This window comes from Dipodomys spectabilis, unplaced genomic scaffold (assembly GCF_019054845.1).
Source record: "Dipodomys spectabilis isolate Male_0828 unplaced genomic scaffold, ASM1905484v1 ptg000175l, whole genome shotgun sequence".
Lineage (NCBI taxonomy): Eukaryota > Metazoa > Chordata > Mammalia > Rodentia > Heteromyidae > Dipodomys > Dipodomys spectabilis.
This window is the reverse complement of record NW_024870852.1, coordinates 10981288-11008456: the sequence shown is the minus strand read 5'-3', so window position 1 is coordinate 11008456 and position 27169 is coordinate 10981288. Positions and strand designations below refer to the sequence as shown.

General features: G+C 51.6%; 1 protein-coding gene across 1 annotated transcript; it reads right to left on the bottom strand.

The window, feature by feature from the left end:
* Nucleotides 1-4455: 4455 nt before the first annotated feature.
* LOC122120412 lies at nucleotides 4456-22245 on the bottom strand. The gene is made up of 15 exons (XM_042694649.1): nucleotides 22137-22245; nucleotides 19226-19442; nucleotides 17646-17750; nucleotides 16594-16725; nucleotides 15572-15656; nucleotides 15386-15449; nucleotides 15030-15115; nucleotides 14293-14478; nucleotides 11631-11678; nucleotides 10619-10771; nucleotides 9619-9686; nucleotides 9380-9425; nucleotides 8536-8599; nucleotides 6398-6477; nucleotides 4456-4513 (listed from the first exon to the last, which is right to left on the bottom strand). Exons 1-15 carry the CDS (start codon nucleotides 22243-22245, stop codon nucleotides 4484-4486), a joined length of 1473 nt encoding a protein of 490 aa, XP_042550583.1. The 3' UTR covers nucleotides 4456-4483.
* Nucleotides 22246-27169: the final 4924 nt, after the last annotated feature.

Genomic DNA, 27169 nt, shown 5'->3' with positions numbered 1-27169 from the left:
TTCCTTTTCCTATGCTCTGCACCATTTGGGATCCAGCCAAGCTATCTGAGTTTCTGTTGTTTGTCTGGCAGGAAAGCTTCTGAGTTCTCTACGGTTTGAAGGCTCTCCGGAGCCCCTTTTGGGTTCAGTTAAACTGATTTGCATTTTTGCCAGGGGCTGTTGGGGAACCGGGGATTTGCCTTTGTCTTGGCAATCAGCAGGAATATGAAGCTCCCAGAGAACCCACGGTTAAGGATATCTGTTTATGTCAGAGTCTTTCAGAGGAGCAGCTTATCACTGGTAAAACGAATGTTTAAGCTTTTTAAGTGATTCGAACACATCTAGAGTTCTATACATGTATGCCAAAAAAAAAAAAAAAGGTATGTAGATGTATCTAAAGGTTGTGCAAATGTTGACGGAGTTAAAAGTGCGTTTGTGCATATAAAATGGCCAGCTAAAATTCTTTTTTATCCAAGAATATATCACATCTAAACTTCTTCCATATAAAAATGGACTGTGGAGCTGGGAAGGTGGCTCAGTGGTAGAGTGCTTGCCTAGCATGCATGAAGCCCTGGGTTTCATTCCTTAGTTCCACATAAACAGAAAAAGCTGGAAATGGCCCCATGGCTCTAGTAGCAGAGTGCTAGCCTTGAGCAAAAGAAGCTCAGGGATAGTTCCCAGGCCCTGAGTTCAAGCCCCAGGACTGGCAAAAATAAAAATAAGAATAAAATTAAAAAAGGCTGTGATAGCCAGGTGCTGGTAGCTCATGCTTATAATCCTATCTACTCAGGAGGCTGAGATCTGAGGATTGCAGTTCAAAGCCGGCCCAGATAGGAAAGTCCATGAGACTGTTGTCTTCAATAAACCACTCAGAAAAGCTGGAAATGATCCCGAGGCTCACATGGTAGAGCACTAACCTTAAGCACAAAGAAGCTCAGGGACAGGGCCCAGGCCTGAGTTCAAGCCCCAGGACTGACATGAAAAAAAAATTTGTAAGATTTTTGACATTTCTACTATTTCTGACCAGTCTCATTCAGATGCCAATAAAATCTGCCATGGGGACAGTTCGGCTATTTAAAACCTGGCCTATGTCTGTTTGTCTTATGTAAATGAATGCTACGCATATACAAGATACTCCTGAATATTAGAAAGTAGGCCTACTTGGGGTCACTGGCACTGTTCCCCTAATTGGTGAGCAATAGAGCCCTGCCTAGTTTTTGAAATTCTCCAGGGCTAGAAACATCTCACTCACCTTGTACATCCATGTACTCACCTACTATGGGGTGAATGAATGAATGAATGCTCAAGTCTCTGAATTTCTCTCCACTTCTCTCTCTGTTACTCAGGCTGCCACCTCCCTGCCTGCTTCTCATTCATGGGGCTCAGGGGACTCAGATGAAACATAGTGACAGCTGTGTGGTTGCTCGCTCCTTTCCTGCTGTCTCTGTCTTCTATTTTCCTTCAGAATGGTGCTGGGCAGCAATTTGGATTTCCTCAGTGTCCAGTTTGGACAGCTCGGGGTGAATTCCATGCTATCTCCCAATGAAACAGGTGCTGCTGCCCCTGGTCCCATCTGAAGCTCTGAGATTCTGGTTTTATACTCATGGTCCCATTAGTCTTCTTAGAACAATGGCTCACCATTGAAAACATATCTGTATTTCAACCCTGATCTCTGTGGGATTTTGTTGTTGTTGCTTTTGTTTGTTTTGTTTTGTTTTTGTGGTACGAGACTTTAAGGCCTCACACTTGCTAGGCCAGGGTTTTATGATATGAGCCACATCTTCAGTCCTTTTGCTTTTAGTTTGTGTTTCAAATAGGGTCTCTGACTTCTGGTCAGACTGGCCTTGAATCTCTCTCAATCCCTTACTTCTCTTTCCTGAGCAGCTGGGATTATAGGTATGTGCTGCCAGGCCCAGTTTCCCCTGGGTGATTTGATCCCTGCCTCTTGAAACTAGTTTTCCTTCATTTGTTGTGAATTATTTGAGTTGTTTTCCCATTAGTTTCTCACATAAACTGAACTTGGTCCCAGTTTGATCCCTCAGCATCAAACTCAGTATCTTCGCACCTACTTTCACCTGTCAGGTGTTAACTGACTTCACTCATCCTGCAGGTCTTAGCTCAACTATCTTTTCCTCTGAGGCCTTCTAAATCAGGTGGTCTCACCATCCATTCACTTTGTCATCTGGAATCTGACAACCCTGTCACCACCACAGCTCTGGTGCAACGCTTCTCTGGTGTTCACCTTTGTCTGCATATCACCCTGTTGTGTGTGGACTATGTAAGCTAGTCAGAATGGGACAAGGACATTTGGGACCCTCCCCTACCATGGCACTACCCTTGGGAGCATGCTCATGGGTCCACAGCCCCACATCTAGAGGTCCAGAACTCTCAGGGGTGTCTGTTCCTCTGTCACCTGCCTTCACCCCTTGCATCTGCACCTCCTAAATAGCTAGGATTAGAGGCATGAGCCACTGGTGGCAGGCTCATTAAACACATTGGCCAGACAATAAAAGCACATACGCAATATGTTCTTTGCTCTAAGTATCATATTCCTTCTCTGATCTGTGACACATACAGGAAAACCTTCTCCCCTTCCTGGCTTGCTGACATGTACCCTTGGCCCTAGGACTCAGCAAGCTTGTCTGAGGAGGAAAGTGCCTGGACAGTTCCTCCTTTGATCTGCACACTGACTGCCCATCAATAATTATAGAAAGCAATCAGATGTGGTGGCTCATGTGGTTCTCCTAGCAAGTTGGGAGGCTGAGATGGGCAGAATTGTAGTTTGGAGCCAGCCTGAGCAGAAACATTCATTAAGACATTCTCAATGGAGAGTTAGGCATGTGGCATGAGCCTGTTATCCTAGCTAGGCTGGCTCACATGAGCACCCAGAAAGGGAGACCCTATTTCAAAAATAACCAGGATTTCTGGGCACTAGGGGCTCATGCCTATAATCCTAGCTGCTTGTGAGGATCGCAGTTTGAAGCCAGCCCAGGCAGGAAAAGCTGTGAGAATTTTATCTCCAACAAACCACCAAAAAGCTGGAAATGGAGCTGTGGCTCAAGTGGTAGAGCTCCAACTTTATATAAAAGAAGCTTAGGGACAGCACCCAGATCCTGAGTTCAAGCCCTAGGACTGGCGCACACACACACACACACACACACACACACACACACACACACACACACACACACACACACACACACACACACACACACAACCAGGGCTGGAAATAGGGCTCAGTGGTAGAACACCTGCTTTGCAAGCACAAGGCCCTGAGTTTAATCCCCAGTTCTGAAAATAAAATCACAACACACACACACATGTGTGTTGCCTGGATTCTGATATAGAAAGATTGACTAAGACATTATCCCTAAGAACCAAGTCAGTAATGTTAAAACATTGTAACAGGGCTGGGAAGGTGGCTCAGTGGTAGAGTGCTTGCCTCACATACATGAGGCCCTGGGTTCGATTCCTCAGCACCACATAAACAGAAAAAGCTGGAAGTGGCGCTATGACTCAAGTCCCTGAAGAGCTCAGGGACCAAACCCAGGCCCAGAGTTCAAGCCCCATGACCGATAAAAACAAACAAGAAACCATTGTAACATCAAGAATGATCAAAACATACCAGGGGTCTAGAACAAAAAGATATTAAGTGATTTTTTAAAGCTAACTCTCCTGCCCTACTTTCCCCGTATAAATACCCCGATATGACTCTGCTTGGCATAACCCTTTGCAGATGTGCCTACATTTAGCTGGAATATGACATGTCCTCTCCTTTACTAATAAAATGCACTGGGCTTTTACCTCAGCAGGTCCTGAAATTCTTTTTCTATGACAATGTCACAAATGTGGTGCCCACGTTGAAGTCTTCTTCCTCTGGGGACTTTTTTCAGCTCACTTTGGTTCTGGTGGCTACTATGTGGCCCAGAGTTAACCAGAACTATGCAAAGGTGGTAGAATCTTGTATTTCAATCCTTCAAGACAGAACCTAGTGTGGTGGCTCAATGCTGATATCTCAGCTATTCTGGAGGTGGAGATCAGTGGGATCATGGTTCAAGGTCAGCCAAGGCAAAAAAGTGAGTGAGATCCCCATCTCAACCTATAAGCCAGGTCTGATAAGATGGATCTGTCATTAGGCCAGCAGGAGGCACAGGCAGGAGAGTTGTGGTATGAGGCTGGCCCTAGGCAAACTGACTGAAAAAAAAGAAAACAACAAACCAAAGCAACAAAAGGGCTGGGAACATAACCCAAGTGGTAGAGCACCTGCCTACCCAGTGTGAGACCCAGAGTTCAAGTTCCAGTACTGCCAAAAGAAAAAAAAAAAGTTCTTCAAGACAACCTGACTACCCCACTGGACTCCTTCACAAACTCAGAACCAGACTCCATCTAGAGCAGAAAACACGTTTATTATAGCTGAGAATTCCATCAGGACCACAGCCATTTTGGACTTGGGGTTCTGAGCATGCGTGTTGGAGGCCAGGGATGAGCCGTTGGTCGGAGCCAGCTACTCGGGGACAGTCAGCAGCATGTACACCTGAGGACAGAGGCAGAGGCAGAGGCTGCGCCCCACTCCCCACCCATCCTCCTTGCCTGCAGAGCCTGCTCTCCCAGGACTTCTCCTGACGGACCATGCCTGTGCCCCAAAGAAGGAAGAGTCCAGAGCCGAGGGGAAAGTATGTGAGCAGACTGTGGGGGCTCTTCCTGAGACAGAGTGGCTGAGTGGCTGGATGACAGGGGATGAATGATCTGCAGTCAGGGCAGCACATAAGGCTGTGTGCACTGCTCACTTCCCGTGGTGTTATTTGGGCTAATGACAGTTGCAGTGGCACCCTGCGGTTGTCCAGTATGTGATGCACACAACAGTACAAGGCAGCCTGGGGGTGAAGCCGGTGAACTGTGTGTCCTGAGATGGTGCTGCGCTCGGTTCAAGCTCTTGCTCTGCCTCTGCTCCTTTTTGTCTTGCAGAGCTCTTAGGGGCCCCTACCTGTCCTGGGCAGCACCTGAGCTGCCAGCACCGGTGGCATCCATTTAGAGCAGCCCCAGCCTCTGTACTACCTGTAGGGGTGCCCTAAGCCCCATCTATGCCTGGGTCTTCCCTTCCCTCTATCCCCTGGGGCTGGATTTATAGGAATCCACAGGGTGGGTATATGCTGTGGTGGGGTTACTGATGCCAGAAGTGGGTTCAATGTGCAACTCGGGCTGTGCCTCTTCTTCTGTCCTAGAAAGCAGGCTTCTCATGTCTACTGAGGTTAGGGTTGGCGATGGGAAGGGGGTCAAAGGTCTACCTTTGGGGTCCTGAAGCCCTTCTTTCATTCCCTCCCTCCCTCCCTCCCTGCCTTCTTTCCTTCCTCCCTCCCTCCTTCCCTCTTTTCCTCCTTTCCTTCCTTCCTCCCTTTCTTCCCTTCCTTCCCTCCTTCCTTCTTTCATTCCTTCCTACCCTCCCTCCCCCTCTCCCTTCCTGCATTCCTTCCTTCCTGCTTTCCTTCCTTCTTTCTTTCCTTCCTCCCTCCCTCTTTCCTCCTCCCTCCTTCCTTCCCTTGATTCCTGCTTCCCTTCTTCCCTCCCTTCCTTCCTCTATCCCTCCCTCTCTTTCTCCCCTTCTCTTTCCTTCTCTTCCCCCTCCTTCCCTTTCCTTCTTTCTCCTCTTCCCTCCCTCTCTCCCTTTCCTTGCTTCAAAAGGGCCTCAGTGTGACCAGGCCAGCTTCAACTTGTCATCCTCCAGTCTCAGCCTAAGTGCTGGCATTATGGCTGGTGTGTCACCAGCCTGGCTAGCTGGGGATCTTTTGAAGATGGAAGATAAAGAAGGGTCTAAGCCTTGCTCTCGTCCCCTCACCCTGAGGGTCGTGTTCCCTCAGGAAAGGGAGGGAAGTGGAGAGGCAAGGCAGCTGTAAGGTGGAAAGGCCAGCGAGCCACCGGCAGCACTTCAGTGCTCTGATCTATGGTGATGGCTGCCCCCCCCCCCCACCTCATCCCAGGGTTTCGCTGATGACCCAGGACTAGCCCTGGCTCCTCCATCCGGGCTACTTGCAGATCATAGGCAGCAGAGGCAACAGCCCTGTTTGGGGGATCAGGACATCTGAGTTCTAGGGTTTTGAGGTCAGAGGACCCAGTTCTGGGTACCGGGAAGGTTTCTTCACCTCTGTGAACCTTAGTTCCCTTAGCTATAAAAAAGGGCGAGGAAGACAACAGCACTGACATCATGTGTGTAAGGGCCCGGATGCTTCCCGTGAGCCCTGTAGTCGGGTTCCCTGAGAGATCCCTGCTGGCCCTTGGAACCCCAGTCTCCTCACCTGAAAGTGGGGTGCTGGCCCAGCACAGTTGTGAGGGGGAAGAAGGTGGGGGAGCAGAGGCCTCTGCCTCCCATGCCTGCTTTCCCTCCACAGGCACGGGACCCTCGCTCCCACCTCCTGGCACCTACCTGGGAGAACTCCATCTGGGCTTGACTAAAAGAGACTCCCTTGATGTGCGGCAGCGGGAGGCCACATTCTCTGAGCCATTCTGCAAAAGGGGGTGGGGGAGAGGAGCTCAGAGTCCTGGTGGGCAGGGCGATCTGCCAGGGCCAAGCCAGGGGAGTCTTGGTATTCCACTGCCCTGAACAGGAGGGGCCTGGGTAGGCTTCCCTCTCCCCGCAAGACAGCCCTGGCCAAAAGCCAGTTTCTCACTATGGCCTCCCCACCCCTCCCCAAGCCCTATCGAAGAATGTTCTCCATTATATTCAAGAACTGTGAGCACGCTCTCAGCAGCAGCAGTGGAGAGACTGTTCCATGGCTTGAATTTCCTTGCTGAAATACATTCTCCTTTAATGGTGAGAAGTGTCTGAAAAGTGCTCCTGAAAAAGGGTAAAATGGCCGAGTGCTGGTGGCTCATGCCTATAATCCAAGGCTCAGGTCTGAAGATTGTGGTTCAAAGCCAACCCAGGAAGATGAATCTGAGAGATGCTTATCTCCGATTAATTAGAAAAAAAATCTGGAACTGGAGGAATGGCTCAAGTGGTAGAGTGCCAGCACTGAGCAAGAAAGCTGAGTACAGCTCACGCCTGTAACCCTGGAGCTACTCAGGAGGCTGAGATCTGAAGACTGTGGTTCAAAGCCAGCCTAGGCAAGAAAGTCTGTGAGACTCTTCTCTCCAATAAACCACCAAAAAGCTAGAACTGGAGCTGTGGCTCAAGTGGCTGAGAGCCAGCCTTGGGCAAAAAAGCTAAGGGACCCATGCCTCAAGTTCAAGCCACAATACTGGCACATACATTTGTTACCAAAATCTTGTTTTAAAGGACTAATTTTCATGTATTTGGTAGGTAAGTGTTTTATGAATATTTCTTTGATCTAGTCATGGATAGAGGCAAATTTCTAAGGTTCTTAAGGTTACTTTCAGCCTCTCTCTCTCTTTCTCTCTTTTTTGTCAGAACTCTGGGCCTGGCCAATGTTCCTGAGCTCTTCTGCTCAAGGTGAGCACTCTAACACTTGAGCCACAGAGCCACTTCCAGTTTTCTGAGTGGTTGATTGGAGATGAAAGTCTCATGGACTTTCCTGTCTGGGTGGCTTTGAACCATGATCCTCGGATTTCAGCCTCCTGAGTAGCTAGGATTACTGGCATGAGCCACCAGTACCCAGCTTCAGTCTCTTTTTTATAGTCCTTTTTTTTGAGACATTTTGTTTCTACCAACATTTTAGCACTGTGTGTGTGTGTGTCTGTGTGTGTATGCGTGCATGCATATGTGTGTGTGTGTGTGAGAGAGAGAGAGAGAGAGAGAGAGAGACAGAGACAGAGACAGAGAGCAAGAGAGAGATTACTGGGGCTGGACTCCAAGCCTTGAAGTCTCACTTGGTTCTCCTCTCGTCTCCTCTTGTCTCCTCTCCTCTCCTGCAGGTCCTGGGCTTGAACTCAGGGCCTGGGCGCACTGTCTCTTAGCTCTTTTGCTCAAGGATGGTGCTTTACCACTTGAGCCATACCTTCATTTCCAGCTGTATGTGTGTGTGTGTGTGTGTGTGTGTGTGTGTGTGTGAGAGAGAGAGAGAGAGAGAGAGAGAGAGAGGGAGAGAGAGAGAGTCCCTTCATTTTCCTAGGATCACTTCCCAAACTGCTGTGGCTTCCTCCCATCCTGGTCAGCCCCCAAGGAAGCCCAGAGTAAGAGGGGGAGGGGACTTGCTATCTAGAGATGGGGTGATGCCTCTCAATATTCAGCCTTCTAATGTCTCTCAACCACGCACACAACTGCCCTGCTGGTGACCTCCACCTGAGCCGAGTATGAGCGGCCCATGTTGGGTGGTCACGTTTGCCATAGGCCCACCTGGGCACTCCATCAGCTCCCTTACCTGCAGGTGGGGCGAGGTAGGTGGAGGCCCCTCACCTGACGCTCTTTCCCTTGGCATTCTGCACAACACTAACTTGCACCTCTCTCGAGCCCTTTCCTGCCCCCTTGCAGTCATGCCCCAGGCTTCCTGCTGGAGGCTTCCTCCACCCTGGCAGAGGGCAGCTGTGTGTAGAGACTCTGAGGGCCTGGTGGGGCACTGCTCTGAGCTACAGGCCACGAGGCCAGGATGAGGGGAGGAGGCTCACTGTTGTGCTGGGGCAGGAAGCTCCTCTTCAGCAAGGCCAAGAGCAAGCCCTTCAGGCTTTCTTCCTGCATGGGAGGGAGAAAGAAGGTCACTTCCTCTGGGCAGGCCAAGTCAGACTGTGGCAGTGGAGGACCACAGTGCCCACAGGGGCCAACGACAGGGAAGGCCACTTTGAAAGGCTACCAGAACCAACTGCTCAGATTAGCAAAGGGAAAAACTAGGGGGCCTGAAATAGAGTCACCATGGCCCAGGTGGCACCTAGTGCTGAGAGCTGCCAACTGGAGGGCAGGCACATGAAGGTAGCAAGCCTGGAGTAATCAGGGTGTGTGTGTGGGGGGTGAGGGGGTCAGGCAGGCCTTGACTGGGATCATCCTCACCCTTGATTTGGACAGATTGCTGTTCTTGCCCATCTTCTGGGCACTGTCCCTGAGGTGGGTGGCTTGTATGGTGTGTGGCTGTGATGGAGGAAGGTCTCAGGTAACAGGGAAGGTAAAGTTTGGTAGTGCTGGGCTGGGGGTGTGGCTCACTGATGGAGCGCTTGTCTAGCATGCATGATGCCCTGGGCTCCATACCTCCCACCACCCCGGCACTTCTTGGTTCATAGTCTGCTTCACCCACTTCTGCCTTGACTAGTGCCACTCAGTACCTGCCCTACAGCCTACTTTCTTTTCCTTTTCCTATGTCTGACCCTCACCCTGTGAGCACAGGAGGTCCCCAAAGGCTGAAACTTTGTGCCTTGTTCTCTCTGTCCCACGTCTAGGCAAAGTACATGCTACTTAAGATTTGGCTACATCAGTGGCCTGAGCCCTTCTGGACACATTGGAGACCAAAGCTGAGAGACTCACCTGCTCCTTGAGGCCAGCCGGGTAAGCTCCCAGGGTGACCTTGGCCCTGCCAGAGGACAGAGGTCATATATAAATCAGGACAGCAGTTGGGGGGGGGGGGTGAGGGCTCAGGGAGCTGCAGGTCAGAGCCCTAACCCTCCCTCTTACCTAACAGCTGTCCATCCTGAGGACAGCCCCCATGGAATCTTCCCCCTCCCCTTTACTTTTTCTGAACATCCCAAATCAAAACCCATCATCACCTGTGTGGATTAAACTGGAGCTCCAGCTTCTGATCTTTGGAGGAAAATACAGCTTTCGAAAGGAGTTGCTGTGAGGGGTTGAAATGAACTCAGAGCTGGGCTGGAGAGGCCCTGACTTTCAGTCCTCATAAGCAGGTGCTCAGCGCTGGCCCCTCTACTCCAACTCCGTGGTGGCTGCTGCTTCACCATGTGCAGATCAGGCCTTGCCATGGGAGGGGGCATTGGGCCTAGCAGCTGAGAAGGCTGGGCACGAGAGCAGGCTCAGCTTGGAGGAGTCATTGCCTTTGGCAAGCCACTTGGTGCTGGGATCATGACTACCAGCCATAGAACCCCTTGCTCTCTCTCTCTCTCTGGTGCCAGTGTTGGGGCTTGAACTCAGGGCCTGGGTACTGTTTCTTTGCTTTTTGACTCAAGGCTGGCACTCCACCACTTGAGCCACAGCTCTATTCTAGTTTTTTATTTTTTGGTGGTTAATCGGAGGTAAGAGTCTCATGGACTTTCCTGCCTGGGTTGGCTTCAAACTGTGATCCTCAGATCTCATCCTCCTGAGTAGCTAGGATTAGTAGCCTCTGAGCCACTAGTGCCCAGCTATAAATATTATTTGGATAATAATAGTGATAATAACTATTATTATTATTATTGCCAGTAATGGAGCTTGAACTCAGGGCCTGGGTGCTGTCCCTGAGCTCTTTTGCCCAATGCTTGCTCTCTATACTTTGAGCCACAGCTCCACTTCCTGAATTTTGAGGTGTCCCAGGGCATACAGTGCACAGCCCTAGGCACCAACAGCAATAGCATGAGGTCTTCAGGTGAGACACTGTGGCTGCTGGGGAGTCCTTGGGGGACCCCCAGGGTTTCTTGGGTGTCTCAACAGGTTAGCAGATGGCACGAAGGTGACACTGCCCCTCCCCCGTGCTCATCCCCAGCAGACCCAGAGGGACCCTCCCAGCAGGAGGGCCCTTTGACCCCTGTGGAACAGAGGCCTCCCAGTGTCACTCACCCAGGAAACTGAGTTGGAGGAGGTGGCGTTGGGCCCCAGCAGAAGCAGTGAGCCCTGTTGGGTCACGGTGGCCCTGTGGCCATCAAGGTGGACTGTAGGTGGATCCTGGGTACGGATGACCAGGTCCAAGTTCTCTGTGGACTGATTAGAAGCCTGCTTGCGGTGGAAGCAGAAGAGGAGGGGAAGAGATGGAAGGTGGCTTTCCCTCAGCCCCCATGAGGAGGGCAGCTGCGTCTCCTTCCAGCTCGGCAGCCACTCCCTATGTGACTCTGGGGAGGATGCTTACCCTCCCTGAACTGCTTCAAAGAGAGACCCTAGGCTCCTTGTCCTGGGCACGTGTGGGAGGTAAGAACGTAGGTGTTTGGAACTAAGTCCCAGCTTTACCACTTGCAAGTTGTATGGCCTGCAATAAGTTTCTTAACCTCTCTATGCCTTAATTTCCCCTGGTTTACAGGGAGAAGAGGATATGCATTATGAGGATAAAGTGAGTCAACAGCACTTAGGAACAAACCCAGCACCCAGTGATGCTATATACATATTAACTGGTATACTATTGTCATTGTCCAGCAGTGTTGTATTCTAAGAGCCATTGGAGCAGGCATTGAGCTCTGACTTTGGAGTCAGGTCCTGGGTTCAAATCCTGACACTTCCCGTCACTTAATGTGAGCTTGGGTAAACCATGTCATTCGGTTGAGCCTTAGGGCTCACCCTATGAAAAGGGGGTGACAGTGCTGGTTATGGGAGGGGGCCGGCGGCACACCTGCCCTGCCCTGCCCCCTGTTGGCTAGGTATCCTTGGCAGGTGAGGGTCTTGTTCAATGGTGAGCCACCGTCACGGTGACAGTCATGGGCAGCATGCTCAGTGCCTTAGGTGCTTCACCACGCTGCCACTCGGATGCAGCGGTTTCCGCAGTCCACAGAAGGAAAGCAGAGCACGGACGTGGAGCCTCCCCCACACTCCCAGGCTGAGCTGATGGGCTCCGGGTTGGGGAAGGGGCTGGCTTCACACTCACCTTGAGCCCAGGCTCCCTCACTGACAGCAGCTTCATGAGGTTGGCAGCCTGGAAGAAGGGGAGATACGTCCTTGAGAGGCCTCAGGTGTATTTTGGGCAGGTGGGCTGGGACACAGTAGTGGAACTGTCTCCCATCATCATGATTTGTGTGCAAAGGTTAATTTAATGATGACGATCATGATTTAATGATGATGATGATCATTGTTATTAAATTATCATCATTATTGAATAATGATAATGATGATCACCTGATGGTCATCTCCCACTATTTTAGTGCAAAAATGGAATAAGAGAATGGTTACATGTTCATCACCTAGATTCTTTTATGAATAATTTCCCCTGTTTATTTTATTGAATTTGTTTTTGTTGATAGTGGGGCTTGAACTCAGGGTCCAGGGTGCTGTCCCTGAGCTTCTTTTGCTCAAGGCTAGTGCTCTACCACTTGAGCCACAGTGCCACTTTTGGCTTTTTCTGAGTTTATTGGAGATAAGAGTCTCATGGATTTTCATGCCTGGGCTGGCTTTGAACCACAATCCTTAGATCTCAGTCTCCCAAGTAGCTAGGATTACAGGTATAATTTTTTTCATCTACTTGTGATCTGTGGATTATTATTATTATTATTATTATTTTGGTGCTGGGCTGGAACCCAGGGCCTCCCCCTCACATGCTAAGTTCAGGCTTTACACCACTGAGCTCTCCCCTCAGCTTCATTCCATTGGTTTTGTGCATGTGTGTGTGCGCCGTGCTGGTTCCAGGGCTTGAATTCAGGGCCTTGTACCTTTGCTTGTAGACAGCTGGTATTCTACAACTTGAGCTATGCCTCCACTCTGTCATTTACTGGTTAATTGGAGACAGAGCCTCATTGACTTTTGTGTCTGGGATGGCTTTGATCCACCATTCTGCAGATCTCAGCCTCCCAAGTTGGACTACAGATGTGAGCCACCTGTGCCAAACTTCATTGAGTTTTTTCTGGTACTGGAGCTTGGACTCAGTGCCTGGGTGCTGTCCTTGAGCTTTTTTGTTCAAGGCTGGCACTATACCACTTGAGCCACTGCTCCACTTCTGGCTTTTAAAATAGTTTATTGGAAATAAGAGTCACACAGATCTTCCTTCCCCAGCTGCCTTCACTTTCAGCTTTTTTGGTAGTTAATTGGAGATAAGAGTCTCGCTGACTTTCCTTCATGGTCTAGTCTTTGAACCTTGATATTCAGATCTCAGCCTCCTAATTAGCTAGGATTATAGACATGACCTACAGGTTCCCATTGAGTTTTGAGATTTTTTTTTTTTTTTTTTGGGTCCGGTCGTGGGGCCTGAACTCTGGGCCTGGGCGCTGTCCCTCAGCTCTTCAGCTCAAGGCTAGCGCTCTACCACTTGAGCCACACAGCGCCACTTTCGGCTTTTTTCTTATGTGGTGCTGAGGAATCGAACCCAGGGCCTCGAACATGCAAGGCAAGTGCTCTACCACTGAGCCACCTTCCCAGCCCCCCCATTGAGTTTTGAAAAGCACAAATAATTACAGAAAAATTATGAAGTAAAAAGCAAAGTCCACCTTGAAAGGATCCATCACATCCATCCCAGGGGACCACACGGAGGCAGGCAGGCACAGGAGAAAGATTAGTACAAGGTTTATTAGAGGAGCCATATTTGCTCCAGAGAGAGAGAAAGTACATGGGGACCTTCACTATCTAGGTAGCAGCAGGGTTTGAGGGTAGGAAGTGAGGTAGATGGGAGTTCAGGTGGGTCTGGGTGGAGAGAGGGAGGGGCCAACAGTTTTGGGTGGAGCTGAGGACCAAAGGTGGGCCCAGTGCTTACACACCTCATGTCTCTATTTTTTTTTAATGGCCAGGTACTGATGGATCACACCTGTTATCCTACTCAGGAGGCTGGGATTTGAGAATTGCCCAGGCAGGAAAGTCAGTGAGACTCTTATCTCTAATCAACTACCAGAGAACGGGAAGTGGCGCTGTGGCTCCAAGTGGCAGAATGCTAGCCTTGAGCACAAAGGCTCAGGGACAGTGCCCAGGCTCTAAGTTCAACAACCAACAACAACAAAGGGAGGAGTATTGGAGATGTAGCTCAATGGTGGAACATTTGCCTAGCATGCCTAAAGCTCTGGGTTTGCTCCCCAGCAAAACAAAACAAAACAAACTAGCTAGTGCCAATGGCTCACACCTGTAACCCTAGCTACTCAGGAGGCTGAGATCTGGAGGATCCTGGTTCAAAGCCAGTCTAGGCAGGAAAAAAAAAAATCCATAAAACCCATTAAGATATCCATAAAATAACCAGTAAAAACAGGGTTGCAGGTATGACTCATATGGTAGAGCAGCGATCAAGCTAGTGCCAGACTCTGAATTCAAACTCTAGTAGGACAACTATAAATACATAGGTGAAGGAAGGAAGAAACAAGCAAGCAAGCAAGCAGAGGGGGATGAGGGTTATAGAGAGGGCTGGAGGGGCGGGGGAGGGGCTAATGTGGGTCTAGTGAGCAAAAGCACCTGCTGGGCCTTGGCTTCCTGCTGTGACAAGCAGAAGCAGGAGGGCTGTGTGTGTGTGTGTGTGTGTGTGTGTGTGTGTGTGTGTGTGTGTGAGTGTGTGTGTGTGTGTGTGTGTGTGTGTGTGTGTGTGTTGGGGGGGGCTCTCCCCCCTGCCCCCAAGCACTCACTATTTCATTCAGAGAGTCTACGGGGGCCACGTGGGTCCGGGTGCAGAGGCAGCGCAGGAGGTTATTATAGACTTCCAGCCCGAACACCAGGTCTGCCATGCTGCCCTGGGAGAGTTGTGGGAGCGACACGGACGGAGCAGGTTCAGCCCGTGGAGCTGGCTGGTCTGGGCCACAGGGTGTCACCAGCTTCAGAGAAATGAGGGAAGAGGTGATAGTCACTATAGCCGGGGCTCATCACGCCCTGGGCCTGGCTGAGCGCCATGGATGCCACCTCCTAGCAGCACGCCAAGATGCGAGCCAGCACCGTCACCCCTGGACAGGGGAGGACACCGAGGCCCAGGGAGACAGAGCCAGTCACTCAGGAGCCCACTGAACTTGCCTCCCACCATCCCCACCCCCTGTCCTTCTACAGAATGGCAGGGAGCATGGACAGACCTCTGTCTCCCCATCTGGAAGCTTCTTTTTTGTTGTTATTGTTAGATGGCCTAGCTGTTCCTGAGTGACCTGCCTTGTCCTCTTGTCCAGACCCTCCCTTGCCGGCCCAGGATGGACAGGCAGCTCAGCATGAGAGCTCTGGACCTGACCCAGGGGTCTCCCCATTCTCAGTCTTCCTTTATCTGCCACCTCCTTGACCTGCTCCTCCTCCTCCTCCTGTCTCTAGATGCGCCATTTTGTTTTCTCCCTGCCTGTCCTCCTCCAGCCCAGCAGCCATCCCGGACTGTGCATAGCCAGCTCACCAGGACTCTCATCAGGATGGCCTCCTCTGTGAACTCTGTGCTGGTCACATAGTACTGGAAGTCGTTGGGGCCCTCAATGATGGGTGCTACAATGTAGAAATGAATTTGGGGTGCAGCCAGGGCAAAGGACAGCTGCGGGAGTGCCTGTGATGAATTCCAACTTCACAGACAGGGAAACTGAGGCTCAGAGGAGTCCCAAGCTATGTCACCCCTTTTCCTCCTTTATCAGAAAACAGGCTCCTTGTGGGCCAAAGTAGTCTTATTCCCCTGTCCTAATCCTGGACCCTGAAATGTCACCTGACATGCAGCCGCGGCAGGGCAGACGAGCCCCCACCCCAGCTGCAGCAACAACATACGCAGAGAGATATGTAGCAGGTCTTCCAGCAGCAACTTGATCAGGGTTGTGACTGTGGGGCACACCTGGAGGAAGATAGGGTGTCCTGCTGGTGTCGGGGGAGCTTGAGCAGTATTCTCTGGGGGTGGAGGGGTGCCATGCCTCTTCCCTGGGTGGGGGTGGGGCGCAGCAAGGGCAGGCAGCTCACCAATTTCTGGAGAAGGTAGGGCAGGAACTTGTCCAGGACGTTGGACAGCAACTGCAGCAGTTTGTTCAGCAGCAGGGAGTCTGTCCTGGGGAGGGGCAATCGGTAGAGTCTGACACACCTTGCACCTCGCAGGCACAGGAGGGAGGGGCGCACACACATGAGGTCTAGGTCAGAAAGCAGAGGAGGGGCAGGGCCAAGGAAAGCCTGCCCTGGGCCTGGTAAGGGAGACGGGGGGGGGGGGGGGGGGGGGGGGGGGGGGGGGGGGGGAGGGTGTCACTCACTCACTCGCTTGCTTGCTTCCTTCCTTCCCTTCCTCTCTCTCTTGTTCCTTCCTTCCTTCCTTCCTTCCTTCCTTCCTTCCTTCCTTCCTTCCTTCCTTCCTTCCTTCCTTCCTCCCTCCCTCCCTCCCTCCCTTCCTTCCTTCCTTCCTTCTTCCTTCTTTCCTTCTTTCCTTCTTCCCCTTTCTACTTCTTCTCTTCTTCCCTCTTTCCTTTTTCTATCCTGAACATTTCTTCCTGATTCTTTTGATAACTCTGCCTCTTCATTTCTCTTTGAAAAGTTTTTAGGCCTTTAAATCAGGAAGAGACCCAGCATGGGGAGCTTACAGAAGAGGTTCTATGCTAGGTGAATATAAGAATGGTTGACAGTGGTTCCTTTAGATGGCCCTCTCTCTCTCTCTCTCTCTTTCACACACACACAGAGGTCAGCTCATTTCTTCCCTGTGCTATCCCAGGCCGCCTGGGTGCTGAGTGCCATCTCATTTTACTGGTGAGGAAATGGAGGCACAAATGACCTGGCCAGGACCCCGTGGTAGGAGGTGGCCGAGCAGAGGCTGGGGTGTGGGTCAGTGATGGCTGCAGCATCACTTGCTCTGTGGAGCAGCATGCATGGAGGAGCCCTGGTCACTGTGGACACCTGGGCTGGGCTGGGGCAAGGCCACCCCAGCGCCTGCCCTGAGCAGGTCAATGAGGGAGGCCCAGTGTCTGCCCTGGCCAGTGGGGGTGGGGGTTCGGGTAACTCACTGTTGGAGAATCTCAATATCCAGGTATCCAGGGGGTGCATGGCATTCCTCAAGGGCCACTTGGGTCTTGTTCCCTACCTGTTCTAGCCGTATCCCAATGCGGATGTTCTTGATGATTTTGAGCCACAGGATCCTGTGGGGGACAGAAGGGTCATGGGCTCCAAGCCAGGGCTCCCGCTTGCTGCCAGAAGCCACTGCTAGTGGCTGTTTCCTGCAGGGCTGGCTTTCAAGGAAAGCTCATTAAACCATGGAATGAGAACGTGGGGAGATGTGAGAGCACTGGGCCACCATCCTACAGGGTGGCGATTGCTTGGGGCTAAGGGTGAGACAGGCAAGTGCTACAGGCCCCAGGAGGCCACATGTGAACTGTCACAATTACAGTAGAGAGCAGAGACATTTCTAGTTCAGGTCTCCATCAAAGACATAAGACATATGAGAAACTGAGGCCCAGGGTGGCCCAGCCCAGAAAGAGCCAGGATGCATGGGGAGCTCACCCAGCCCTGGCTCAGGCCATCCTGGCAGTGCCCAGGTACCCTCTGCCTGCTTGGCATGTGAGTGCCCTACCCAGTATAAGCAACAGAAGGTCTTATCCCAGCTTTGCTATTCATTCATTGAGTGATCGTGGGCCAGGCTCAGTCCCATTCCATGCCTCAGCTTCCCCAGAAGTAAAATAGCTCAGAAACATGCCCAAGTGGAGGATTATTGTCATCCTTGTAGATTTGTTGGTGGTGGTGGTGTTGGATCTGGGGCTTGAACTCTGGGCCTGGGCACTGTCCCTGAGCTTTTGTACTACCACCTGAGCCACAGCTTTACTTCTGGCCTATTTGTGCTTAATTGGAGAAGAGTCATAGACTTTCTTGCCTGGGCTGGCTTTGAACCAGGATCCTCAGATCTCAGTATCCTGAATAGCTAGGATTACAGGCGTGAGACCACTGGCGCCGAGCATTCTCATGGATTTTGATGGCCTTGTTTGGCTGCTTCTGGTTGCTTGGCAGTGAGAAGCTGGGGTGTCTGGGACCCCAGGGCATGGTGCCTGACCCCCAGTGTACTTACTCCTGGAGTGACAGGTACAGTTTGCAGCGCAAGGTGACCTGCAGCAGGCTGTCACTGAGGATGTCCAGGGTGATCTCAGGTCCTTGGGCATCTTCTATGACAAGCCTGTAAGAAGCATGGGGTGTTTTGGTGTGGCAGGAGATTCCAGGAGAGGAGGTAAGAATGGCTGTGGGACAGCATGGCCCCCAATCCAGCTGTGGATCGTTGGGCCAGTTTTCAAGCCTGGAAGACCCAGACAGTCCCTTCCCTTCTGTGTTCTCTGGGGTTGTCCTGTCTAAGACAGGAAATGGAAGAGGAGTGGTCTCCACATCTCAGGCATGTGAGTTCAAGGCCACACCACTGTGGTTGAGAATGTGGCTCAGTGGTAGAATGCTTGCTTGGCCAAGGCTCCAGCAAGCACTGCAAAAAATAAGCAAAAAGACCAACACCAAAACCAAACACAGAAACTCCAGAAAGCCAACACAACCAAACAAAACCAAAACCCACAAAGAACACAAATAAGGAAGGGAGCAAGGTGGCTGGTGGTCCTTCTGCTTTCCTGGCAGGACCCGTGGGTTCTGCTGAGCATCTGGAACCTTCTTCTGTGGTCTCAGCTCCTGCATCTCCCTGAGCTCCCAAGAACCCGGAGGTTGTGCTTTGAGGGTGTTCAGTATAAAGTTGGCCATTCATCTGGTGCAGGTGGCAAAACTCTTTTGTTGTTATTGTTGTTGTTGGTTGTGGGCTTGAACTCTGGGTCTGGGCACTGTCCCTGAGCTCTTCAGCTCAAGGCAAGTGCTCTACTACTTGAGCCACAGAACTGATTTTATGGTGGTTAATCAGAGATAAGAGTCTCATGGACTTTCCTGCCTGTGCAGGCTTTGAACCACAATTCTCAGATCTCAGCCTCCTGAGTAGAGAGGATTATAGGTGTGAGCCACCAGCGCCCAGCAAGGCACACACTCTTAATATGGAGGAAATCCTGTCCCTCCCCAGCATGGAACTTTCAGGAAGGTTCCACCTCAGCAGACTGGAGGAAGTTTTAAGAATGACCAGGAGAGACTACATAGGGCTTCCTTTTGTCTTTCCAAACGACACCTTGAGCTGGAGTTGGCTTGCAGGAGGAGCTGGGACATGACTGCCTAGGCCTGAGTGCTTGTGATCAGTTTGAGGTGATGGCATGGCTGGGGCTCCCCTTAAGCTTCTCTGGGCAGCACCCCCTCAGCCCAGCAGCCTGACTTTTCATCCCCTGCAGTCTGCTGACATGGGTGGGACCGGGCTGTCCCTGCTCTAGCCTGGGATGGACCCCAGGCCATCTGTGGGCTGCACACAGGACCCTGCCCCGTTTAATTCAATTCACTAAACATAGTTTTAGGAACATGATTCAAGTTAGCAAACCCAGGTGTAGCGGGGTGGGGGGGGGGGGTGCCGGGCTAACTGGAGAGGGGAGGAGGATGGTAAGGAGACACTTGTGCACTTGAGGCCTTGGACATGCTCCGGAGACATTGGCTGTTTCATGGGATGGGAGGAGAACCAGGGCTCAAGGACACAACTGTCTCCTGAGGGAGAACAGAGTTTGGGGGGCAGCCTGGCTGGTCACTCACCCGCCAGCCTGGAGCAGCTCCTCCAGCACTGGGAACTTCCTCCCGGAGAGCAGATCACTGACCAGTGACAGGTCCAGTCCCCCTTTCTTGTTGGAGAGGTCTTCACTGACGAAGGGCAGGCGGTGCAGCACAGGCACGCCCTTGCCTGCGGCCCCCAGCACCGGCATCCTCACCATGCCGCCCAGGACCTCATGCTTCTCTAACAGGTCTGAAATGTCTGAGGACACAAGCCTTCCTCAGTGTGGGCTGTTAGCCTTCATTCAGTCATTCAGCAAACACCCACTAATGCTGGCTCCCAGCGGGCAATTAAGACAGCCATTCAGCAAGAAGTCCTTAGTTATTATTATTATTATTACTATTACTTTGTCGGTTAGGGCCTGAGTACTGTCCCTGAGCTCTTTTGCACAAGACTAGTGCTCTACCACTTTGAGCTACAGCTCCACTTTTGGTTTTCTGGTAGTTAATTGGAGATAAAGAGTCTCATGGACTTTCCTGCCTGGGCTGGATTTGAACTGCGATCCTCAGATTTCAGCTTCCCAAGTAGCTAGGATGACAGGTGTGAACCCCTGGCACCTGGCCTTCGCTATTAATTTGAGAGCAACGTCTCAATCTCCTGCCTGACCACCTGCCAGAACCTGCTGAGTGCTTCTCTCTCCCTCCCTCTCTCCCCTTCCCCCCCTCTCTCTGGCTCACTTACTCCCCCTCCTCCTTCCCTCCCACGCTTTCTCTCACACACACTGTTTTGTAGTAATGGGGTTTAAACTCATAGCCTCATACTTGTTAGGCAGGCCACACCTTCAGTCCTATGTGTGTTAGTTATTCATGCTTTATGCCTGTTTTGGCCTAGACTGCCATCCTCCTACTTGTGTTTCTTTCTGTCAATGGGATGACAGGCACCGGCCACTATGCTAAGCCATTGGCCAATATTTTTTGTTTGGGCTGGCCCCAAACCCTGATCCCCCACTCTCCACCTCCCAGGTGGTTCTTAAGTGCTTATTCTCTTGGGCTTGGGGAACTCAAGCAGTGTGGCTCCTAACCTCACACTCCTCACAGCGTCTACCTTCTAGTCAGAAAGATAGCCTAGCGCCCAGGTCAGCGAGCAAAGCAATTTTTGGCAATGATCAGTGAATGTAAAATGCAGCTGAGCCCCAGCACACCAGGTAAGGAGAGGCTGTTTTAGTCAAGGAGTCAGGAAGGGTTTCTTTTAGAAGGCTTCTGAACGGAGAGCTGAAGGAAGTGAGAGAATCCATTCCTAAATGACCTGGTGGTGGGGAACCCCGTAGGCGGAGGCAGCAGTAGCACATGCAAAGGTCCTGAGGTAGTTATAGGCTTGGTGAGTTTACAACATGGAAAGATATGGGGGCTGGAGTGTGGTAGACGACTCATAACCCTAAGTGAGGGAAAGCAGCAGACAGACAATCAGACAGGACAACAGGTACATTGTGCTTGGATGGGCCCTCTAGAATAGGCTTCACTTGAAGGCTGTGGAAGTCCTGCTGCCGGGGAAGGTCAGGGACTTCCGGATGAGGGACATTTGGACTTTGCCATCCCAGACAGGTCACACCACACTGAGGAGTCTGTTCTGCAGAAGGAACAGCCTGAGCTGAGGAGCAAGCTGGGAAGTCTTTGGGGGAGGGGGAGAGATGAAGAGCTAGGACAGGGAAGAGATCAGAGATGCTGGCTTTGGGAGTCAGGAAAAAGACCTTGGAGGTGCTCCTGAGGACACCTCACAAATGTGTGTGTGTGTGTGTGCGCGCACACACACACGTGCATGCACATAGGCATGCGCTGGTCCAGGGGCTTGAACTCATAGTACTGTCCCTTAACTTTTTCACTCAAGGCTGGTGCTCTACCACTTGAGCCACAACTCCACTTCTGGCTTTTGGTGGCAAGTGGAGATGAGAGTCTCAGAGACTTTCTTGCCTGTGCTGGCTTTGAAGTTTGATCCTCAGATCTCAGCCTCCTGAGTAGCTAGGCTTACAAGCTGAGCCACAGGTTCACATAATCAGGGAAAGAACAGGGCCAGCTGTGGGTGTGGGCAGATGTATTCTGTGGCTGGTGAGGCCCAGGTCGGAGGAGGCAAGGCCTTGAATGAGCGGGAGGCCGTGCTGTCTCTTCTGACCTTCTCCAGTTCCTGCTTCTCACAGCTTGCCCTTTAGCTAGCATGTGCCTCTAACTCTTCAAGTAAACACACTGGATGGCTAAAAAAAAAATACACTGAGGACTCTAGGCATTCATACACAGTGAGACCAAAGGAGGAGACCCTTAGGAGAAGAATACAAAGGCATCATGCCTATGTGCATCTGATCAGATAAAAGAATATTTATCAAGCCAGGCACTGGTGGCTCATGCCTGTAATCCTAGCTACCCAGGAGGCTGAGATCTGAGGGTCATGGTTCAAAGTCAGCCCAGGCAGGTAGGTCCATGAGACTCTTATCTCCAATTAACTACCAGAAAACCAGAAGTGGTGCTGTGGCTCAAGTGGTAGAGCGCTCGCCTTGAGCTGAAGAGCTGAGGGACAGCGCCCAGGCCGACCAAAAAAAAGAATATTTATCAAAATGATCTCCAGGAAATGGAAATGAGAGGTTGATTCTTCATGGCTGTTTTTGTTTTCTTCTCCTTTTGAATTGTTTATTTGTTTACCTGTCTTTGGGAGGATAGGAGGAGGCTCGGAAATGGAGGGTCAAAGGGTGAACAAATGCAGCAGTGGTCCTCACTGGACACTGTATTAAAAATGAGCTATACAACTTGTGGGTGGGGATGGGAGGGAAAAACTGGGAGAGAGAGAGGGAAGGGGAGACATAGTCCAAAAAGAAATGGACTCTTTACCTGACTTATATAACTGTAACCCCTCTGTACATCACCTTTATAATAACAATACAAAGTGCACGAAAGGAAAAAAGTCTCTTACTTGTCTGCAGCTTAGTGGTGCTGATCCTCAGGAAGAGGATACTGTGGGCTTCCCCCTGGGCTTGGGGCAGCAGCGCCCAGCATAGCAGCGGCCCCCACAACAGCAGCATCCTTTTGGTTAGGACTCAGGATCTGGGACACAGAGGTAAGAGCTTGGATAGCCATGTTCTCTGTTCAGCCCTGCCCGGTGCCCTATCTCAGCTTCCCTGTCTCTGTACCACACGTGTGGGTGCTTGTGTCTTTCTGGGCTGGCTGGAAACTCCCTCCCTCCCCATCCTCTGGGCTCTGCCACTTCCGGTGTGGCTTTTCCCCTCTGTGGGGCAGGGACCATCGCAGGGTGTGGCATGCAAAGGACTCATTACTAAGCAAGCCCACGTGGCTATCCTTGGGGTGGGGGGGATGTCAAAAGGGCATGCATGGTAGCTGGGGTGGCAGGCCACTCCCCTTCTCCCCCCAAAGCAGGGGTCTTTCCCGAGTAGCAGGGAAGTATTTCAACCAGCCCGGTCAGTACAGGCTCCTACCAGCAGACCCTCAACCCTGCCTGATGGCTGAAAAGGCACAGTTGGCCCCCTACGGGCTGCAGCAGGGCTCTGGGCCTGCTGTAGAGTGAGGAAGGAATGTCCCAATTCCAGGACCTGGTGGCGTATGGGTCCACCCAATAAGGATCAAGGGCTGGGGAGCCACCTTGATGGGACAGTGCTTGCTTAGCTTGCACGGGGTCCAGGGTGCCACCTCCAGCCCATTCAAAAAACAAGGGACTCCAACAGTGATTAAATTAGGAAATAAAAGACAACTTTGTTTCTTCATTTGCTTTTGCATATGCAAATTTGGGACTGTGAAATTTCTTTTTTTTAAAATCCGGTCGTGGGGCCTGAACTCTGGGCCTGGGCGCTGTTCCTCAGCTCTTCAGCTCAAGGCTAATGCTCTACCACTTGAGCCACAGCGCCACTTCCGGCTTTTTTTTTTTTTTTTTTGCTTATGTGGTGCTAAGGAATCGAAGCCAGGGCCTCATGCATGCAAGGCAAGCGCTCTACCACTGAGCCACCTTCCCAGCCCTGGGACTGTGTAATTTCTAATTTCTGGACTGCTCTTGCATTCCACCTCTAGTCCTACTCCTAGCCTAGGTTGGATTCTGCCCTATCATCATTATTATTATTACTAATTATTTATTTTGGCCAGTCCTGGGGCTCTAACTCAGGGCCTGGGCCCTGTCTCTGAACTTCTCTGTACTTAAAGCTAGCATTCTACCACTTGAGCCACAGTGCCACTTCCGGCCTTTTCTGTTTATGTAGTACTGATGAATAGAACCCAGGGCTTTATGCATGCTACTCAAGCACTCTACCATTAAGCCACATTCCCAGCCCCTATTATTATTATTTTTTGAAAAAAAAAAAAAACAAAACAATCCTGACCCAAGTCAGGTCCCTCTCTGTGTCTGCCCTAGGCAATTCTTTTTTTAATTTTTTAATTGTAAAGATACTGTACAGAGGGGTTACAGTTACATGAGTAAGGTAACGAGTACATTTCCTATGGAGCATTGTTACCCTCTCCTTTGTTTTTCCCCTACCATCCCTTCCCTCCCCACCTCCCCAACCCCTCCGTCCCTGCCCCGCCCCCCCCAGTTGTAAAGTTCATTTTCAACATCGTGTCTTGTACATCTCATTATTATAATGGGTCAACCTGTATCCTTATTTCAGCATTTTGTTATTTCCCTTCCCCTCCCCAAATTAGAAAAATGTATATACCAGATGCAGGGCACTGGAATCAAATACAGTGACAGCAGGGGTTATACCATGGGGGAAGAACATACAAAAGAAACAAAAAATCACATAGTACATTTAAAACAAACAGCCACAAAGAACAAACCTCTGTGTCCCTATCTTAAGGTTCATTTCACCTCGCATCATCTTTATGGTCATATGTACATAGCTTTTGACCTTTGCTGCTTGTCTGGTAGGATTATGCCAGTCCTGAGGCCTGAACTCTGGGCCTATGCCCTAGGCAATTCAACCCTAGTTTGAAGCCTTCCCCATTTCTATCCTTGAGGGGCGCACATTCCCCTGACTTCTGTAGTTCCAAAGTCCCTATTACATGTCACACACCCGATGGCCACATCATTAAGTCCTCACTGCTGTGGGTTCCATGGCGTCTGAGCCCCACTTGGCAGATGAGGAAACTGAGCTCAGACAGGCAAAGTGCAATAGTAAGTGATATAGTAAGTGGCAGCCCTGGGATTTGAACCTAGGATGGCTGATGCTAAGAATCTAGGCAAGCAGACCCACATATCATTGTGGCTGCTCAAAAAGTAGCTGAGAAATGCCCAAATGGGCCTCCTCATCCTTACCTCTTCCTGAGCAGGGCTGTCCAAAACTTCTGCAGGCCTCTGTCTCAGTGGCCCAGAAGGACAACTTTTATACCAAGAGTTCTTTAGTACAGGGTGGCCACGGGGGCAGGAAGTCCACCCCCTTGCCAGGGTCTGCTAACCACGGGAGTCTTCAGAGGAAAGAGGCGGGGTCTCCTGGCACTGGATGGCCAGGGACATTGTGCCAGAACAGGCAGGACCCAGTGTTGAGGCCTGGGGGCACTGGCTCTGGGTCCCTGGCCAAGACCCCAAGGAGGAAGTAGGCTGGGCCTGTGGCTTTAAGGGCAGGTCCTTTCTCCTTTGTACACCATAGCTATATTGCCTGGGGCCTCTGGGTGGAAGAGGAGGCTGGTAATACTGGAGTGGCAGTTGTGGGACCTCAAAGAGTAAGGGTGAAGGGATTGAGGTGGAGAAGAGCAAGGCAGAGGAGAGGGACTGACCACTCTTTCCATGCCCTGTGTTTGTTTGTTGGCTGGGATTACAGGTGTAAACTACCATGACTAGCTGGTGAGGCAGTTTACTATCTCAGAGTCATGAAAGCCTGGATGTCTTGGGTTGGACTATAGGTTAAAGGTTGTGGGTTCATCTGACTTCTGCTGGCTGTGTCTTAACCATGTCGTATTTCTCTGTGTGGCACAAAGGCTCTGGGTTGGAGTAGCCACCTGAATCCCTGGGCAGCAAACAGGATATGAGGGAGAGTGTAAAGCCTCCCTTCCCTTCTGAATTTTGGCCTCTAAATGAAGAGAGGGAAAGGTTTGGCTGGAGCTGTGTGGAGCATTCTGCTACCTCACTGAGTAACAAGGGCACACATTTCCTGAGACACCAACTGCTGATGAGTGTCAGTTTGTTGATCTGTACAGTGGGAATGATAATCACACAAGGAGCCTAGAGCCCTAGGCTGGGCATGGTCAATCCTCCTCAATTGTCCCATTCTGGATGGACTGGAGGCTGGCTCAGGACCAGATAGGTGAGGCCTGGGTGCCCATCATATCCCAGGTCTCTTCTGGAGACCAAGGCCATCACGATTTCTGGGAGGGAGGATGGCATACAGGATGAGACACCAATGATGATTCTCTGTGCTGTTGCTGCTGCGCCTAAGAAGAGAAGTGAGGGCTTTCTCCCCTTGTCCAGAAAGAAGCCCCATCAGAAGTAGGCCAGTGTGGAAGAGAATTCCTCTCTTTGTGTGTGTGTGTGTGTGTGTGTGTGTGTGTGTGTGTGTGTGTTGGGGGTGACAGATGGATACTGCCTGGGGATGCTTGGCAGTGGTGTGAGTTGCTGAGCCTCAGTTTCTCTGTTGAGTGGGAGTGAGAGCAGAACCTTGGGGAAATGGGATGAGGAGGGTCTGTCTGTCCGTCTGGAAGGACCTGCAAGCATTACCTGCGCAGAGCAAAAGGGTGTTGTGGCCTGTGGCAGACTGTGAGACAAGGCCTTGAGTGTGGATGATCTTGGGGCCTATCCTGGGAGACACTGGGGAAGAAGGGGAGGTGGGCTTGGAGGGCCACGGGGCTGCCTTGGTGGGGCCACTGGGAATCATTGTATTGCCTGAGGTCATTCATCTTGTCCCCCGGCCCCCGTTCCCTGGGGTTCAGGGAATGAACCTCATGGAATGAGGTCCTGGAGAGCCATGGCCAGGGCTATTTGGAGAAGGGTCCCCATGTCCCTGCTTGGCTGGGGTGATGGGCTGCTGGCCTCCGAGCAGAAACAGAGACTCCACTGAGACCACAAGGTGTCAGGACCAGAGATCTGCCCTGTCCCCCAGACCCAGGGAACCCCTATCCCGCATGCTCGGAAGACCTCAGGCAGCCTGCAGAGACGATCATGACAGGATAGAGACCGTGGGCTTCAAATCCTGGGTTCATAGGATGCGGAAAAAGAATTGGGCGCCATGTGTGGGGAGGGGGAATTCCAACCCCGTGGTCAGACCGCCAGGGGAGACTGGAGGCGGGTTGCACAGGCCGGGGCCTCGGTGGCGGCTGCTTAGCAGGTCAGCAGTGCCTGGAAAAGCACTTGGAACAGGCGCTCCCTGGCTGCTGGCCAGGCCTGTCTTCTAGGGGATTGGAGAGGCTCCTTCTCTGCCTCCTTCCTCTGCCGGCTGCCAGCTGTTCCCGCACCTGCTTGTGCTCTGAAGTTGAGTAGGGCCTTTTCCAGAAATGACCACCCCCTCTCTTCCTGCAGGGGCCCTTCTGTTGGAGGGTGATGGGGGGGGGGGGCCTGGGTCCTGAGAACAGGGGCCCATTGTCTGCTCCCCACCTCCTGGCCTCAGGGAGGCTAGGGAGACAATGCACTGTCTGAGTGGGAAGGGCCTTTGGTGATAAGGCCAGCACCCCCAAGACAGCCAGGTGACAAGTGACCTGGCACTCCCCACAGAGGACACTCAGACGCTGGCTGAGGACCTGCATTTCATCAGGACAGCCATCTCAGTGGAGCTATGACTGCCCACTTTACAGAGAAGGAAACTGAGGCTCCCGGAGGGGAGGCCATGCTGAAGGATGGGCCTTAGGTGACAGCCTCGAACGCAAGGCCTGGCTCACCTGCTTCCCAGGCCAGCCGGTCAGAGATAACAGTGCGCCTCAGAGCCTGCGCCCCGCCTACAGCTGGTCCTGATGCTGTGGCCTTCATGCCTGAGGCCCAGGGAGGCTTCAAGGGTGGGACCTGGCCCAGCCACACACAGC

What these genes read in the sequence shown, in the direction of transcription:
- LOC122120412 (XM_042694649.1), bottom strand. Translation starts at nt 22,245, where the DNA reads ATGCTGCTGTTGTGGGGGCCGCTGCTATGCTGGGCGCTGCTGCCCCAA. An exon ending in CACCACTAAGCTGCAGACAA is followed by an intron (nt 19,443 to 22,136) that starts GTAAGAGACTTT and finishes TTGTGTCCTCAG; the next exon opens with ACATTTCAGACCTGTTAGAG. An exon ending in CTTCCTGCCCCAGCACAACA is followed by an intron (nt 6,478 to 8,535) that starts GTGAGCCTCCTC and finishes CCCCTTTTGCAG; the next exon opens with AATGGCTCAGAGAATGTGGC.